At 44.4% G+C, this 17648-nt stretch overlaps 1 protein-coding gene across 2 annotated transcripts in view; it reads right to left on the minus strand.

Moving 5' to 3' along the window:
- Positions 1-17648, minus strand: part of ANKRD44 (ankyrin repeat domain 44) — a 158842-nt gene that overhangs the window by 34845 nt on the left and 106349 nt on the right. For both annotated transcript variants that reach the window (XM_038749028.1, XM_038749029.1), the window contains exons 17-21: positions 17026-17097; positions 10739-10943; positions 6655-6742; positions 3995-4112; positions 674-890 (exon numbers count right to left, since the gene is read on the minus strand). In XM_038749028.1, coding sequence (XP_038604956.1) covers positions 674-890; positions 3995-4112; positions 6655-6742; positions 10739-10943; positions 17026-17097 — 700 coding nt within the window. The remainder of the gene's footprint in view (positions 1-673; positions 891-3994; positions 4113-6654; positions 6743-10738; positions 10944-17025; positions 17098-17648) is intronic.

Consider the following 17648-nt stretch of genomic DNA (forward strand, 5'->3'; position numbering starts at 1 on the left):
CACTGTACTAAGTGCTTGGGAAGTACAAGTCGGCAACATAGAGAGACGGTCCCTACCCAACAACAGGCTCACAGGCTAGAAGGGGAAGAAGATGAAGACTGGGAGCCCCACGTGGGACAACTTGATCACCTTGTATCCCCCCCAGCGCTTAGAACAGTGCTTTGCACATAGTAAGTGCTTAACAAATGCCATTATTATTATTACCCAGCGCTTAGAACAGTGCTTTGCACATAGTAAGCGCTTAACAAATGCCATTATTATCATTATTATTACCCAGCGCTTAAAACAGTGCTTTGCAGATAGTAAGCGCTTAACAAATGCCATTATTATCATTATTATTACCCAGCGCTTAGAACAGTGCTTTCCATATAGTAAGCGCTTAACAAATGCCATTATTATTATTATTATTACCCAGCACTTAGAACAGTGCTTTGCACATAGTAAGCGCTTAACAAATGCCATTATTATTATTATTATGAATGAACGGTGGGCTCACAGGCTAGAAGAGATTGAACCGGCAAGGGAGCGGTTTGGACGGAGAGGGAAGGGCGCGTCTTGGGGATGCGGCGGACCAGGGGTCAGGGGTCAGGCGCAGCGTTGGGAAAGGCCCCGCTTGTCATCCCGGGCGAGGGGGGTCGGGGGTCAGGGGTCAGGGGTCAGGGGTCGGACGCACCGTTGTAGCAGGCCCAGTGCAGCGGGGTGTAGCCCTGCTTGTCGCCGAAGGAGCAGTGGTCCTGGGCCAGGGCCAGCGCCAGCAGCTCGCTGAGCCAGGCGGCGTGGCCGCGGGCGGCGGCCAAATGCAGCGCGGTGCGGCCCCGGCCGTCCCGGCCCAGGACGGACACCTCCTGCTCCAGGAGCATCTGGACGCACTCCTCGTGTCCCGACAGGATCTGAAACGGACGGACGGACGGACGGGGCGGCCTTCCCGTTAGGGCCCGGGAAGCGGGCTCTAATCCCGGCTCCCCCCGCCCGGCCCGGCCGAGTGGCTTCGCGCCTCCGGGCCTCAGCGCCCTCGTGGGGAAATGGGGATGGAGAGCGGGAGCCCCCCGATCAATCAATCAATTGCATTTATTGAGCGCTTACTGGACTAAGCGCTTGGGAAGTACAAGTTGGCAACATGTAGAGACAGTCCCTACCCAACAGTGGGCTCACAGTCTATAAGGGGGAAGATTAACATGTCGAAGACTGAACTCCTTGTCTTCCCTCCCAAACCTTGCCTTCTCCCTGACTTTCCCATCTCTTTTGAGGGCACTACCATCCTTCCCGTCTCACAAGCCCGCAACCTTGGTGTCATCCTCGACTCCGCTCTCTCATTCCCCCCTCACACCCAAGCCGTCACCAAAACCTGCCGGTCTCAGCTCCGCAACATTGCCAAGCTCCGCCCTTTCCTCTCCATCCACACCGCTCCCCTGCTCGTTCAAGCTCTCCTCCTATCCCGTCTGGACTACTGCATCAGCCTTCTCTCTGATCTCCCATCCTCGTGTCTCTCTCCACTTCAATCCATACTTCATGCTGCTGCCCGGATTATCTTTGTCCAGAAACGCTCCGGGCATATTACTCCCCTCCTCAAAAATCTCCAGTGGCTACCAATCAATCTGTGCATCAGGCAGAAACTCCTCCCCCTGGGCTTCCAGGCTGTCCATCCCCTGGCCCCCTCCTCCCTCCCCTCCCTTCTCTCCTTCTCCAGCCCACCCCACACCCTCCGCTCCTCCACTGCTGATCTCCTCCCCGTTAGGCCTCGTTCTCGCCCGTCCCGCCATCGACCCCCGGCCCCCGTCCTCCCCCGGGCCCAGAATGCCCCCAATCCCTCTGCCCCTCCACCAAGCTCGCTCTCTTCCTCCCTTCAAGGCCCTGCTGAGAGCTCACCTCCTCCAGGAGGCCTTCCCACACTGAGCCCCTTCCTTCCTCTCCCCCTCGTCCCCCTCTCCATCCCCCCGCCTTACCTCCTTCCCTTCCCCACAGCACCTGTATATATGTATATATGTTTGTACATATTTTTTTACTCTATTTATTTATTTATTTATTTTACTTGTACATATCTATTCTATTTATTTTATTTTGTTAGTATGTTTGGTTTTGGTCTCTGTCTCCCCCTTTTAGACTGTGAGCCCACTGTTGGGTAGGGACTGTCTCTATATGTTGCCAATTTGTACTTCCCAAGCGCTTAGTACAGTGCTCTGCACATAGTAAGCGCTCAATAAATACGATTGATGATGATGATGCTGATGATTAAGGTCCCACCGAGATATGAACTCGGATCGTGGATTCAGAGTCCAGAGTGCTAACCATTACACCATGGAGCCCCCCAATCAATCAAACAATCAATCAATCATATTGATTGAGCACTTACTGTGTGCAGAGCGCTGTACTAAGCGCTTGGGAAGTATAGAGACAGTCCCTACCCAACAGTGGGCTCACAGTCTAAAAGAGGGAAGATTAAGGTCCCACCGGGATATGAACTCGGATGGCTGGATTCAGAGTCCAGAGTGCTAACCATTACACCATGGAGCCCCCCAATCAATCAATCAATCGTATTTATTGAGCGCTTATTGCGTGCAGAGCACTGTACTAAGCGCTTGAGAAGTATAGAGACAGTCCCTACCCAACAGTGGGCTCACAGTCTAAAAGGGGGAAGATTAAGGTCCCACCGAGATATGAACTCGGATGGCTGGACTCAGAGCCCAGAGTGCTAACCATTACACCATGGAGCCCTTACTATGAGCGCTTACTGTGTGCAGAGCACTGTACTAAGCGCTTGGGAAGTATAGAGACAGTCCCTACCCAACAGTGGGCTCACAGTCTAAAAGGGGAAAGATTAAGGTCCCACCGAGATATGAACTCGGCTGGCTGGATTCAGAGTCCACAGTGCTAACCATTACACCATGGAGCCCCCCAATCAATCAAGCGTATTGATTGAGCGCTTACTGTGTGCAGAGCACTGTACTAAGCGCTTGGGAAGTATAGAGACAGTCCCTACCCAACAGTGGGCTCACAGTCTAAAAGGGGGAAGATTCAGTTCCCACCGAGATATGAACTCGGATGGCTGGATTCAGAGTCCAGAGTGCTAACTATTACACCATGGAGGCCCCCAATCAATCAATCAATCATCAATCGTATTGATTGAGCGCTTACTGTGTGCAGAGCACTGTACTAAGCGCTTGAGAAGTATAGAGACAGTCCCTACCCAACAGTGGGCTCACAGTCTAAAAGGGGGAAGATTAAGGTCCCACCGAGATATGAACTCGGATGGCTGGACTCAGAGCCCAGAGTGCTAACCATTACACCATGGAGCCCTTACTATGAGCGCTTACTGTGTGCAGAGCACTGTACTAAGCGCTTGGGAAGTATAGAGACAGTCCCTACCCAACAGTGGGCTCACAATCTGAAAGGGGGAAGATTAAGGTCCCACCGAGATATGAACTCGGATGGCTGGATTCAGAGTCCAGAGTGCTAACCATTACACCATGGAGCCCCCCAATCAATCAATCAATCAATCAATCGTATTGATTGAGCGCTTACTGCGTGCAGAGCACTGTACTAAGCGCTTGGGAAGTATAGAGACAGTCCCTACCCAACAGTGGGCTCACAGTCTAAAAGGGGGAAGATTAAGGTCCCACCGAGATATGAACTCGGATGGCTGGATTCAGAGTCCAGAGTGCTAACCATTACACCATGGAGCCCTTACTATGAGCGCTTACTGTGTGCAGAGCACTGTACTAAGCGCTTGGGAAGTATAGAGACAGTCCCTACCCAACAGTGGGCTCACAGTCTAGAAGGGGGAAGATTAAGGTCCCACCGAGATGTGAACTCGGATGGCTGGATTCAGAGTCCAGAGCACTAACCATTACACCATGGAGCCCTTACTAAGATTACGGGGACCGCGTCCAGCCCGATCGGCTGGGGTCCACCCCGGCGCTTAGTACAGAGCCCGGCAACTAGGAAGCGCTTCCCAAATTCCTGATTTCTTAAGAGGAAGAGGAAGAGGAGAGGTCACCCCTCTGTGAAGGGCGCTGTGGCCCATCAGGTCCACCGCATCCACGGAAGCGTCTTTCTCCAGGAGCAGGGAGACGGCGTCGACGTGTCCGTAGGCCACGGCCAGCATCAGGGGGGTCCTGAAATCAATCAATCAATCAATCAATCAATCGTATTTATTGAGCGCTTACTGTGTGCAGACCACTGGACTAAGCGCTTGGGAAGTCCAAGTTGGCAACATAGAGAGACGGTCCCTACCCAACAGTGGGCTCACAGGCTAGAAGGGGGAGACAGGCCACAAAGCAAAACATATTAACAAAATTAAATAAATAGAATAAATATGCACAAGCCCGGGATTGGGAGTGAGAGGTCATGGGTTCAAATCCCGGCTCCGCCAACTGTCAGCTGGGTGACTCTGGGCAAGTCACTTCGCTTCTCTGGGCCTCAGTTCCCTCATCTGGAAAATGGGGATGGAAACTGTGAGCCCCCCCGTGGGACAACCTGATCACCTTGTCACCTCCCCAGCGCTTAGAACAGTGCTTGGCACATGGTAAGCGCTTAATAAATACCATTATTATTCTCCGGACCTCAGTTGTAAAATGGGGATGAAGACTGGGAGCCCCACATGGGACAACCTGATGATGCTGTATCTCCCCCAGCGCTTAGAACAGTGCTTGGCTCAGTGGAAAGAGCCCGGGTTTGGGAGTCAGAGGTCGTGGGTTCTAATCCCGGCTCCGCCACTTGTCAGCTGTGTGGCTTTGGGCAAGTCACGTCACTCCTCTGTGCCTCAGTTACCTCATCTGTAAAATGGGGGTGAAGACTGGGAGCCCCAAGTGGGTCAACCAGATCACCTTGTAACCTCCCCAGCGCTTAGAACAGCGCTTTGCACATAGTAAGCGCTTAACAAATGCCATCATTATTAGTAGTAGTAAGCGCTTAACTAATACTATCATTATTATTATTCATTCAATTCATTCAATAATCAATCAATCGTAAGTCACACAGCTAATGGCAGAGCTGGGATTTGAGCCCATGACCTCTGACTTGACTTCTGGATTGTATATATGTTTGTACATATTTATTACTCTATTTACTTATTTATTTATTTTACTTGTACATATCTATTCTATTTATTTTATTTTGTTAGTATGTTTGGTTTTGTTCTCTGTCTCCCCCTTTCAGACTGTGAGCCCACTGGGACCGTCTCTAGATGTTGGCAATTTGTACTTCCCAAGCGCTTAGTACAGTGCTCTGCACATAGTAAGCGCTCAATAAATACGATTGATGATGATGATGCAGAGCACTGTACTAAGCGCTTGGGAAGTACAAGTTGGCAACACATGGAGACGGTCCCTACCCAACAGTGGGCTCACAGTCTAGAAGGGGGAGACAGAGAACAAAACCACACACACGTATTAACAAAATAGTATTTATTGAGCGCTTACTGTGTGCAGAGCACTGTACTAAGCACTTGGGAAGTACAAGCTGGCTCCTCATACAACTTATTATTATCAGAGACCCCCCACGCCCCGGTTTCCTCCCGGGGTCGCTTCCCCCGGAGGTTTCCCAGTGCCCGTGAGCTGCGGGAAGATGATCGGCTCAGCGTGGATCGCATCCCGCCTCCTCAAGGGACTGGGTCCCCCACAAATAATAATAATAATAATGATGGCATTTATTAAGCGCTTACTATGTGCCAAGCACTGTTCCAAGCGCTGGGGAGGTTACAAGATGATCAGGTTGTCCCACGGGGGGCTCCTAGCGTGGCTCAGTGGAAAGAGCCCGGGCTCTGGAGTCAGAGGTCATGGGTTCAAATCTCGGCTCCACCACTTATCAGCTGTGTGACTGTGGGCAAGTCACTTAACTTCTCTGGGACTCAGTGACCTCATCGGTAAAATGGGGAAGAAGACTGGGAGCCCCCCGTGGGACAACCTGATCACGTTGTTAACCTCCCCAGTGCTTAGAACAGTGCTTGGCACATAGTAAGTGCTTAATAAATGCCATTATTATTATTATTATTATTATTATTAATCCCCGTAGAGACGGTCCCTACCCAACGACGGGCTCACGGTCTAGAAGGGGGAGAGTTGTCTTCTCCCAAGCTCTTAGCACAGGGCTCTGCACACAGTGAGCGCTCAATAAACGCGATCCATTGAACGAATGAATGAACGAGGAAGGGGGAAAGGGAGAGGGGGAAAAAGAGGGGGAGGTCAATCAATCAATCAATCAGTTGCATTTATTGAGCGCTGACTGTGTGCAGAGCACTGGAATAAGCGCTTGGGAAGTCCAAGTCGGCAACACATAGAGACGGTCCCGACCCAACAGTGGGCTCACAGTCTAGAAGGGGGAGACGGAGAACAGAACCAAACATACTCACAAAATAAAATAAATAGAATAGAGAGGTACAAGTAAGATAAATAAATAAATAAACAAATAAATAAATAAATAAATAGATAGATAGATAGATGGATGGATAAATAGATAAATGCATAAATAAATAAATAAATAGATAGATAAATAAATAAATAAATAAATAGATAGATAGATGGATGGATAAATAGATAAATGCACAAATAAATAAATAAATAAATGTATAAATGTGTAAATAAATAAATAAATAAATGAATGAATGAATGAATGAATGAATAAATAAATAAATAAATAGAGTAATAATAGGTCACTCACTGCCCCATGGAATCCGTCACGTCGACGATCTCGGGGTTGTCCGCGATTTCCAGCAGGAGCCGCAAACAGAGCGTGTGGCCGTTGATGACTGAAAAGAAAAAAGGAAAACCTTTCACCGGGCTTGGCACATAGTAAGCGCTTAGCAAATACCATCATCATCATCATACTCCAGGAGGCCTTCCCAGACTGAGCCCCTTCCTTCCTCTCCCCCTCATCCCCCTCTCCATCCCCCCCATCTTACCTCCTTCCCTTCCCCACAGCACCTGTATAAATGTATATATGTTTGTACAGATTTATTACTCTATTTCTTTATTTATTTTACTTGTACATATCTATTCTATTTATTTTCTTTTGTTAGTATGTTTGGTTTTGTCCTCGGTCTCCCCCTTTGAGACTGTGAGCCCACTGTTGGGTAGGGACTGTCTCTATGTGTTGCCAATTTGTACTTCCCAAGCGCTTAGTCCAGTGCTCTGCACATAGTAAGCGCTCAATAAATATGATTGATTGATTGATTATTTTGTTAGTATGTTTGGTTTTGTCCTCGGTCTCCCCCTTTGAGACTGTGAGCCCAATGTTGGGTAGGGACTGTCTCTAGATGTTGCCAATTTGTACTTCCCAAGCGCTTAGTCCAGTGCTCTGCACACAGTAAGCGCTCAATAAATACGATTGATTGATTGATTGATTGATCATCATCATCATCATCACCGTCGGCCTCGTTACACTGCTTAGGACGGCGCGTGGGTTCTAATCCCGCTCCGCCACGTGTTGGCGGCGTGACCCTGGGCGAGTCTTTCAGACTGTGAGCCCGCTGTTGGGTCGGGACCGTCTCTAGATGTTGCCAACTTGGACTTCCCAAGCGCTTAGTACAGTGCTCTGCACACAGTAAGCGCTCAATAAAGACGATTGATTGATTGATTGATTGATTAGAGGGTAGGGACCGTCTCTACGTGTTGCCCACTTGTCCTTCCCAAGCGCTTAGTCCAGTGCTCTGCACACAGTAAGCGCTCAATAAAGACGATTGATTGATTGATTGAGTCACCTCCTGGGCCTCGGTTCCCTCATCTGAAAAGTGGGGATTCAGAATTCATTCAATCATATTTAATCAATTAATAATTCATAATTGTTTTCATTAATATTGACCAGCATCAATAATAATAATAATAATTGATCGTCATTTAATCAATTAATATTCATAATCAGTAGATTATTTTTATTAATTGATGTTAATCATCCTTAATATTGAGGATAATTAATGCTTATGTTAGTCAATTAATATCAATAATTCTTAATAATCAGTTTATAAATTAATATTAACCATCCTTAATATTGAGGATAATTATGCTTATGTTAGACAATTGATATTAATAATTATTTATTAATTGATATTAGCCATCCTTGATATTGAGGATAATTGATGCTTATGTTAGTCAATTAATATTAATAATTATTATTTTAATTAGCATTAATCATCATTAACAATTGTTTTAATGGATATCAATCATCATTTCAAATGATGACGATTGATCATTATTTTAATTAATGCTATTGATAAGTGATTATACTTGATAATTAACGATAATAACTGATATTATTATTAAGCGCTTACTATGTGCTTACTATGTGCCAGGGTCTCCATCCCCCGTGGGGCTCCCGGTCTCCCATTTTTATTAATTAATATTAATCGTCCTTAATATTGAGGATAAATAATGCTTGTGATAGTCCATTAATATTAATAATTATTAAAGATTATTTTATTAATTAATATCAATCGTCCTTAATATTGAGGATGATTAATGATCTTGTTTGTCAATTAATATGCTGTGTGACCTTAGGCAAGTCACTTAACTTCTCTGAGCCTCAGTTCCCCCATCTGTAAAATGGGGATTAAAACTGTGAGCCCCATGTGGGACAACTTGATCAACTTGTACCCTCCCACCAGTGCTTAGAACAGTGCTTTGCACATAGTAAGCGCTTAACAAATGCCATTATTATTATTATTGCGGAATATTTTTAATTAATATTAAGCATTAATATTAATGATTAATGATATAATTAATCGACAAGTGGTTTAATTAATCAATCAATCAATCGTATTCATTGAGCGCTTACTGTGTGCAGAGCACTGTACTAAGCGCTTGGGAAGTACAAGTTGGCAACAATTAATATCAATCATATGCTATTTATTTTATTTTGTTAATATGTTTGGTTTTGTTGCCTGTCTCCCCCTTCTAGCCTGTGAGCCCGCTGTCGAGTAGGGACCGTCTCTAGATGTTGCCAACTTGGACTTCCCAAGCGTTTACTACAGTGCTCTGCACACAGTAAGCGCTCAATAAATACGACATTTAAAATGATGGCGATTGATGATTATTTTAATTAATGCTACTGAGAACAGATTATACTTGATAATTAATGATGACTGATATTATTAAGTGCTTCCTATGTGCTTACTTAAATTTAATTTAATTAATCATTTTAATTGATGCTACTGAGAACTGATTATACTTGATAATTAATGATGACTGATATTATTAAGTGCTTCCTATGTGCTAACTTAAATTTAATTTAATTAATTATTTTAATTAATGCTACTGAGAACTGATGATATTTGATAATTAATGGTGATTGATATTAAGTGCTTCCTATGTGCTTACTTAAATTTAATTCAATTAATTATTTTAATTAATGCTACTGAGAACTGATTATACTTGATAATTAATGATGATTGATATTAAGTGCTTCCTATGTGCTTACTTAAATTTAATTTAATTAATCATTTTAATTGATGCTACTGAGAACTGATTGTACTTGGTAATTAATGATGATTGATATTATTAAATACTTCTTATGTGCTTACTTACATTTAATTTAATTAATCATTTTAATTAATGCTACTGAGAACTGATGGTACTTGATAATTAATGATGATTGATATTATTAAGTGCTTCCTATGTGCTTACTTAAATTTAATTTAATTAATTATTTTAATTAATGCTACCGAGAACTGATTGTACTTGCTAATTAAGGATGACTGATATTATTAAGTGCTTCCTATGTGCTTACTTAAATTTAATTTAATTAATCATTTTAATTGATGCTACTGAGAACTGATGATACTTGATAATTAATGCTGATTGATATTAAGTGCTTCCTATGTGCTTACTTAAATTTAAGTTAATTAATCATTTTAATTGATGCTACTGAGAACTGATGATACTTGATAATTAAAGATGACTGATATTATTAAGTGCTTCCTATGTGCTTACTTAAATTTAATTTAATTAATTATTTTAATTGATGCTACTGAGAACTGATTGTAGTTGATAATTAATGATGACATTATTAAGTGCTTCCTAGGTGCTCACTTAAATTTAATTTAATTAATTATTTTAATTAATGCTACTGAGAGCTGATTAGATGATAATTAATGATGATTGATATTATTAAGTGCTTCCTATGTGCTTACTTAAATTTAATTTAATTAATTATTTTAATTATTTTGTTAGCATGTTTGGTTTTGTTGTCTGTCTCCCCCTTTTAGACTGTGAGCCCACTGTTGGGTAGGGACTGTCCCTAGATGTTGCCAACTTGGACTTCCCAAGCGCTCAGTACAGTGCTCCGCACACAGTAAGCGTTCAATAAATACGACTGATTGCTTGATTGATTAATGCTACTGAGAACTGATTATACTTGATAATTAATGATGATTGATATTATTAAGTGCTTCCTATGTGCTTCCTTAAATTTAATTTAATTAATTATTTTAATTATTTTGTTAGCATGCTTGGTTTTGTCCTCTGTCTCCCCCTTTTAGACTGTGAGCCCACTGTTGGGTAGGGACCGTCTCTATGTGTTGCCAGCTTGTACTTCCCAAGCGCTTAGTACAGTGCTCTGCACACAGTAAGCGCTCAATAAATACGACTGATTGATCGATTGATTAATGCTACTGAGAACTGATGGTACTTGATGATTAAGGATGATGACTGATATTATTACTGAGTGCTTACTACGCGCCAGGGTCTCCCATCCCCATCTTCCAGGCCCCGCGGGCCGAGCCCCGGGGGGTTTTTGGGGGGCGCGGGGTCACCTGAGGCGTGGAGCGGGGTGCGCTCGGTCACGCGGTCCTTGACGACGACGGAGGCGCCCCGGTTGACGAGCACCTCGACGCAGTCCACGTGGCCCCTGAAGGCCGCCATGTCCAGGGCCGTGCGCCCGCGCTCGTCCTTGACGTCCGGGTCGGCCAGCGGTGACCGCAGGAGCACCTCCAGGGCCCGGTGGTGCCCGTTGTAGGCCTGAAGAGACATTTAGAGGGGGAGACACCATAGCTCCTCTGCCGCTAATCTCCTCACGGTACCTCGTTCTCGCCTGTCCCGCCATCGACCCCCCGGCCCCCGTCCTCCCCCGGGCCCGGAATGCCCCCAATCCCTCTGCCCATCCGCCAAGCTCCCTCTCTTCCTCCCTTCAAGGCCCTGCTGAGAGCTCACCTCCTCCAGGAGGCCTTCCCAGACTGAGCCCCTTCCTTCCTCTCCCCCTCGTCCCCCTCTCCATCTTACCTCCTTCCCTTCCCCACAGCACCTGTATATATGTATACATGTTTGTACATATTTATTACTCTATTTATTTATTTATTTATTTTACTTGTACATATCTATTCTATTTATTTTATTTTGTTAGTATGTTTGGTTTTGTCTTCCCCTTTTAGACTGTGAGCCCACTGTTGGGTAGGGACTGTCTCTATATGTTGCCAATGTGTACTTCCCAAGCGCTTAGTACAGTGCTCTGCACACAGTAAGCGCTCAATAAATACGATTGATTGATTGATTGATCGACCTCCGGCCCACATCATCCCCCGGGCCTAGAATGCCCCCAATCCCTCTGCCCATCCGCCAAGCTGGCTCTCTTCCTCCCTTCAAGGCCCTACTGAGACTCACCTCCTCCAGGAGGCCTTCCCAGACTGAGCCCCTTCCTTCCTCTCCCCCTCGTCCCCCTCTCCATCTTACCTCCTTCCCTTCCCCACAGCACCTGTATATATGTGTACATGTTTGTACATATTTATTACTCTATTTATTTATTTATTTATTTTACTTGTACATATCTATTCTATTTATTTTATTTTGTTAGTATGTTTGGTTTTGTCTTCCCCTTTTAGACTGTGAGCCCACTGTTGGGTAGGGACTGTCTCTATATGTTGCCAATTTGTACTTCCCAAGCGCTTAGTACAGTGCTCTGCACACAGTAAGCGCTCAATAAATACGATTGATTGATTGATTGATCGACCCCCGGCCCACATCATCCCCCGGGCCCGGAATGCCCCCAATCCCTCTGCCCATCCGCCAAGCTGGCTCTCTTCCTCCCTTCAAGGCCCTGCTGAGAGCTCACCTCCTCCAGGAGGCCTTCCCACATTAAGCCCCTTCTTTCCTCTCCCCCTCATCCCCCTCTCCATCCCCCCATCTTATCTCCTTCCCTTCCCCACAGCACCTGTATATATGTATATATGTTTGTACATATTTATTACTCTATTTATTTATTTATTTTACTTGTACATATCTATTCTATTTATTTTATTTTGTTAGTGCGTTTGGTTTTGTCTCCCCCTTTTAGACTGTGAGCCCACTGTTGGGTAGGGACTGTCTCTAGATGTTGCCAATTTGTACTTCCCAAGTGCTTAGTACAGTGCTCTCCACACAGTAAGTGCTCAATAAATATGATTGATGATGATGATGATAGCACTTAACAAATGCCAATTATTATTATTACTATTATTATCACGGCCTTCCTTGGTTCCCGGCATCCCGCCGTGACTAGACTGGGCGCCCACTGTTGGGTAGGGACCGTCTCTATGTGTCGCCAACTTGCAATAATAATAATAACACTGATTTTTGAGGAAGCAATAGCGAGAGGTTTCAACTGAAATGCCAACTTGGACTTCCCAAGCGCTTAGCCCAGTGCTCTGCACACAGTGAGCGCTCAATAAACCCGACGGAATTAACGAATGAACGGAAATGGTGTTGTGGCAGCATCTGAGAAGTGTGCTCCCCATCCCCCCACCTTACCTCCTTCCCCTCCTCACTGCACCTGGATATGTGTATATATGTTTGTATGGATTTATTACTCTATTTATTTATTTTATTTGTAAATATTTATTCTATTCATTTCATTTTGTTAATATGCTTGGTTTTGTTCTCTGCCTCCCTCTTCTAGACTGGGCGCCCACTGTTGGGTAGGGACCGTCTCTATGTGTTGCCAACTTGCAATAATAATAATAATAACACTGATTTTTGAGGAAGCAATAGCGAGAGGTTTCAACTGAAATGCCAACTGGGACTTCCCAAGCGCTTAGTCCAGTGCTCTGCACACAGTGAGCACTCAATAAATCCGACAGAATTAATGAATGAACTGAAATGGCGTTGTGGCAATCAATCAATCGTATTTATTGAGCGCTTACTGTGTGCAGAGCACTGGACTAAGCGCTTGGCAGCATCTGAGAAGTGTGCTCCCCATCCCCTCCCCACAGCACCTGTATATGTGCATATATGTTTGTACAGATTTATTACTCTATTTTATTTGTACATATCTATTCTATTCATTTCATTTTGTTAATATGTTTGGTTTTGTTCTCTGTCTCCCCCTTCTAGACTGTGAGCCCACTGTTGGGTAGGGACCGTCTCTATGTGTTGCCAACTTGCCATAATAATAATAACACTGATTTTTGAGGAAGCAATAACGAGAGGTTTCAACTGAAATGCCGACTTGCCGTCTTGTACCTATCTATTCTATTTATTTTATTTTGTTAGTATGTTTGGTTTTGTTCTCTGTCTCCCCCTTTTAGACTGTGAGCCCACTGCTGGGTAGGGACTGTCTCTAGATGTTATAATAATAATAACACTGATTTTTAAGCGCTTGGGAAGTACAAACTGGCAACCGATACAGACGGTCCCTACCCAACGACGGGCTCACAGTCTAGAAGCGGGGAGACAGACAACAAAACAAAACAAGTAGACAGGCATCGATACCATCAAAATAAATTCATTCATTCATTCAATCGTATTTATTGAGCGCTTACTGTGTGCAAAGCACTGGACTAAGCGCTTGGGAAGTATAAGTCGGCAACAGATAGAGACGGTCCCTACCCAAAAATGGGCTCACAGTCTAGAAGCGGGGAAACAGACAAAAAAAACAAGTATTTGATCGTATTTCATCCCGTGGTGCCCCCTGAAAGCGGGCGGCCAAGACAACTGACCGGACGTGGACGATTCTTGAGGGCCCTTACGGTTTTCCGAGTGGTTCTGCCTCAGATGGCAACGTTGACCTCTCGACCCCTTAACAATGATGATTCAATCAATCAATCAATCGTATTTATTGAGCGCTTACTGTGTGCAGAGCACTGGACTAAGCGCTTGGGAAGTCCAAGTGGGCAACATGATGGATTCCTTCATTCCATCGTGGTCCCGCTGTTGGGTAGGGACCATCTCTATATGTTGCCAACTTGTCCTTCCATTCATTCATTCAATCATATTTATTGAGTGCTTACTGTGTGCAGAGCACTGTACTAAGCGCTTGGGAAGTCCAAGTCGGCAACATCTAGAGACGGTCCCTACCCAACGGCGGGCTCACAGTCTAGAAGGGGGAGACCGACGACAAAACAAAACATATAAACCAAATAAAATAAATAGAATAAATATGTACAAGCAAAATAAATAAATAAATAGAGTAATAAATATGTACAAACATATATACATATAGACAGGTATATATACATCTATACAGACAGATATGGACGTAAGCAGCGTGGGGCTGGGAAAGGGGGATGAAGAATGGGAGCGAGTCAGGGTGACATGGAAGAAAGTGGGAGAAGTGAGGGTTGGAAAGGAAGAGAATCCATATAATAATAATAATAATAATAATGATAATGACATTTATTCATTCATTCATTCAATCATATTTACTGAGTGCTTACTGTGTGCAGAGCACTGTACTAAGCGCTTGGGAAGTTCAAGTTGGCAACCTATAGAGACAGTCCCTACCCAACAGCGGGCTCACAGTCTAGAAGGGGGAGACAGACGACAAAACAAAACATATAAACCAAATAAAATAAATAGAATAAATATGTACAAGTAAAATAAATAAATGGAGTAATAAATATGTACAAACATATATACATATAGACAGACAGATGTGGACATAAGCAGCGTGGGGCTGGGAAAGGGGGATGAAGAAAGGGAGTGGGAGAAGTGAGGGTGGGAAAGGGAGAGAATCCATATAATAATAATAATAATAATAATAATGACATTTATTCATTTATTCATTCATTCAATCACATTTACTGAGTGCTTACTGTGTGCAGAGCACTGTACTAGGCGCTTGGGAAGTCCAAGTTGGCAGCATATAGAGACGGTCCCTACCCAACAGCGGGCTCACAGTCTAGAAGGGGGAGAGAGACGACACAACAAAACATATAAACCAAATAAAATAAATAGAATAAATATGTACAAGTAAAATAAATAAATAGATAGAGTAATAAATAAGTACAAACAGGTATACATATAGACAGGTATATATATCCATATAGACAGACAGATGTGGATGCAAGCAGTGTGGGGCTGGGAAAGGGGGATGAAGAAAGGGAGCGAGTCAGGGCGACGTGGAAGGGAGTGGGAGAAGTGAGGGTGGGAAAGGGAGAGAATCCATATAATAATAATAATAATAATAATAATAATAATAATAATAATAATGGCATTTATTAATTCATTCATTCATTCAATCGTATTTACTGAATGCTTACTGTGTGCAGAGCACTGTACTAAGCGCTTGGGAAGTCCAAGTTGGCAACATCTAGAGACGGTCCCTACCCAACAGCGGGCTCACAGTCTAGAAGGGGGAGACAGGTGACAAAACTAAACACATAAACCAAATAAAATAAATAGAATAAATATGTACAAGTATGTACAGTGCTCTGCACACAGTAAGCGCTCAATAAATACGATTGAATGAATGAATGAATGAATGAATGAATGAAGTGAGGGTGGGAAAGGGAGAGAATCCATATAATAATAATAATAATAATAATAATAATAATAATAATAATGGCATTTATTAAGCATTGACCTCTCGACCCCATAACAATGATGATTCCTTCATTCCATCGTATTCCCGCTGTTGGGTAGGGACCGTCTCTATATGTTGCCAACTTGTCCTTCCCAAGCGCTTAGTCCAGTGCTCCGCACACAGGAAGCGCTCAATAAATACGATTGAAGGAATGAATGAATTGAGCGCTTCCTGTGTGCAGAGCACTGGACTAAGCGCTTGGGAAGGACAAGTTGGTAACATCGAGAGACGGTGCCTACCCAGTAGCGAGCTCACAGGCTAGAAGCGATGATGGTATTTGTTCTTCTAGACTGTGAGCCCACTGTCAGGTAGGGACCGTCTCTATCTGTTGCCAACTTGGACTTCCCAAGCGCCTAGTCCAGTGCTCTGCACACAGTAAGCGCTCAATAAATACGATTGAATGAATGAATGAATGAATCTGTTAAGCTTAAGCTTTGTTAAGCTTATGTTGGCATTTATTTAGCACTATGTGCAAAGCACTGTTCTAAGCGCTGGGGAGGTTACAAGGTGATCGGGTTGTCCCATGGGAGGCTCCCAGTCTTCATCCCCGTTTTCCAGATGAGGTCACTGAGGCCCAGAGAATAATAATAATAAAATAATAATGGCATTTATTTAGTGCTTACTATGTGCCAAGCACTGTTCTCAGCGCTGGGGAGGTTACAAGGTGATCAGGTTGTCCCACGGGGGGGGGCTCACAGTCTTCATCCCCATTTTCCAGATGAGGCCACTGAGGCCCAGAGGAGTGAAGTGACTTGCCCAAAGTCACCCAGCTGACAATTGGCGGAGCCGGGATTCAAACCCATGACCTCTGACTCCAAAGCCCGGGCTCTTTCCACTGAGCCACGCTGCTTCTCTGATGATGGTAATAATACTACTAATAATAAAAATAGGTTTCATTAGTAGTGGTATTATGAAGCAGCGTGGCCAATGAGAAGAAGCGTGGCTCAGTGGAAAGAGCCCGGGCTTCGGAGTCAGAGGTCGTGGGTTCAAATCACGGCCCCGCCACTTGTCAGCTGGGTGACTTGGGGCAAGTCACTTCACTTCTCTGGGCCTCAGTGACCTCATCTGGAAAATGGGGATGAGGACTGTGAGCCCCCCGTGGGACAACTGGATCATTTTGTAACCTCCCCAGCGCTTAGAACAGTGCTTTGCACATAGTAAGCGCTTAGTAAATGCCATCATTATCATTATTGTTACGAATAACAAATACCATCAATATTCTCATTATTGCTCCCGAGGATCACGGGTCTGGGGTGGCCCCCTGCTCACCGCTAAGTGGAGGGGACTCTTGGTGGTCCCAAAATCTTGCCCCCCGAGGTGTCCGTCCGTCCTCTCCAGGAGCTGCGGAGACAGAAGGGAAAAGTCGAAGAAGACCCCTCGGAAACGAACGAATTTCGTTGTGAGCAGGGTACGCGTCTACCGTCCTCTCCCAATCAATCAATCAATCAATCAATCGTATTTATTGAGCGCTTACTGTGTGCAGAGCACTGTACTAAGCGCTTGGGAAGTACAAGTCGGCAACACATAGAGACAGTCCCTACCCAACAATCAATCAATCGTATTTATTGAAGTGAGGGTGGGAAAGGGAGAGAATCCATATGATAATAATAATAATGGCATTTATTCATTCATTCATTCGTTCAATCGTATTTACTGAGCGCTTACTGGGTGCAGAGCACTGGACTAAGCGCTTGGGAAGTCCAAGTTGGCAACATCTAGAGACGGTCCCTACCCGACAGCGGGCTCACAGTCTAGAAGGGGGAGACAGACGACAAAACAAAACATATTAACAAAATAAAATAAATAGAATAGGTATGTACAAGTAAAATAAATAAATAATCCGTGGTGTTTGGTAAGCGCTGACTATGTGCCAGGCGCTGTACTAAGCGCCG

Source organism: Tachyglossus aculeatus, chromosome 7, assembly GCF_015852505.1.
Source record: "Tachyglossus aculeatus isolate mTacAcu1 chromosome 7, mTacAcu1.pri, whole genome shotgun sequence".
Taxonomy (NCBI): Eukaryota; Metazoa; Chordata; class Mammalia; order Monotremata; family Tachyglossidae; genus Tachyglossus; species Tachyglossus aculeatus.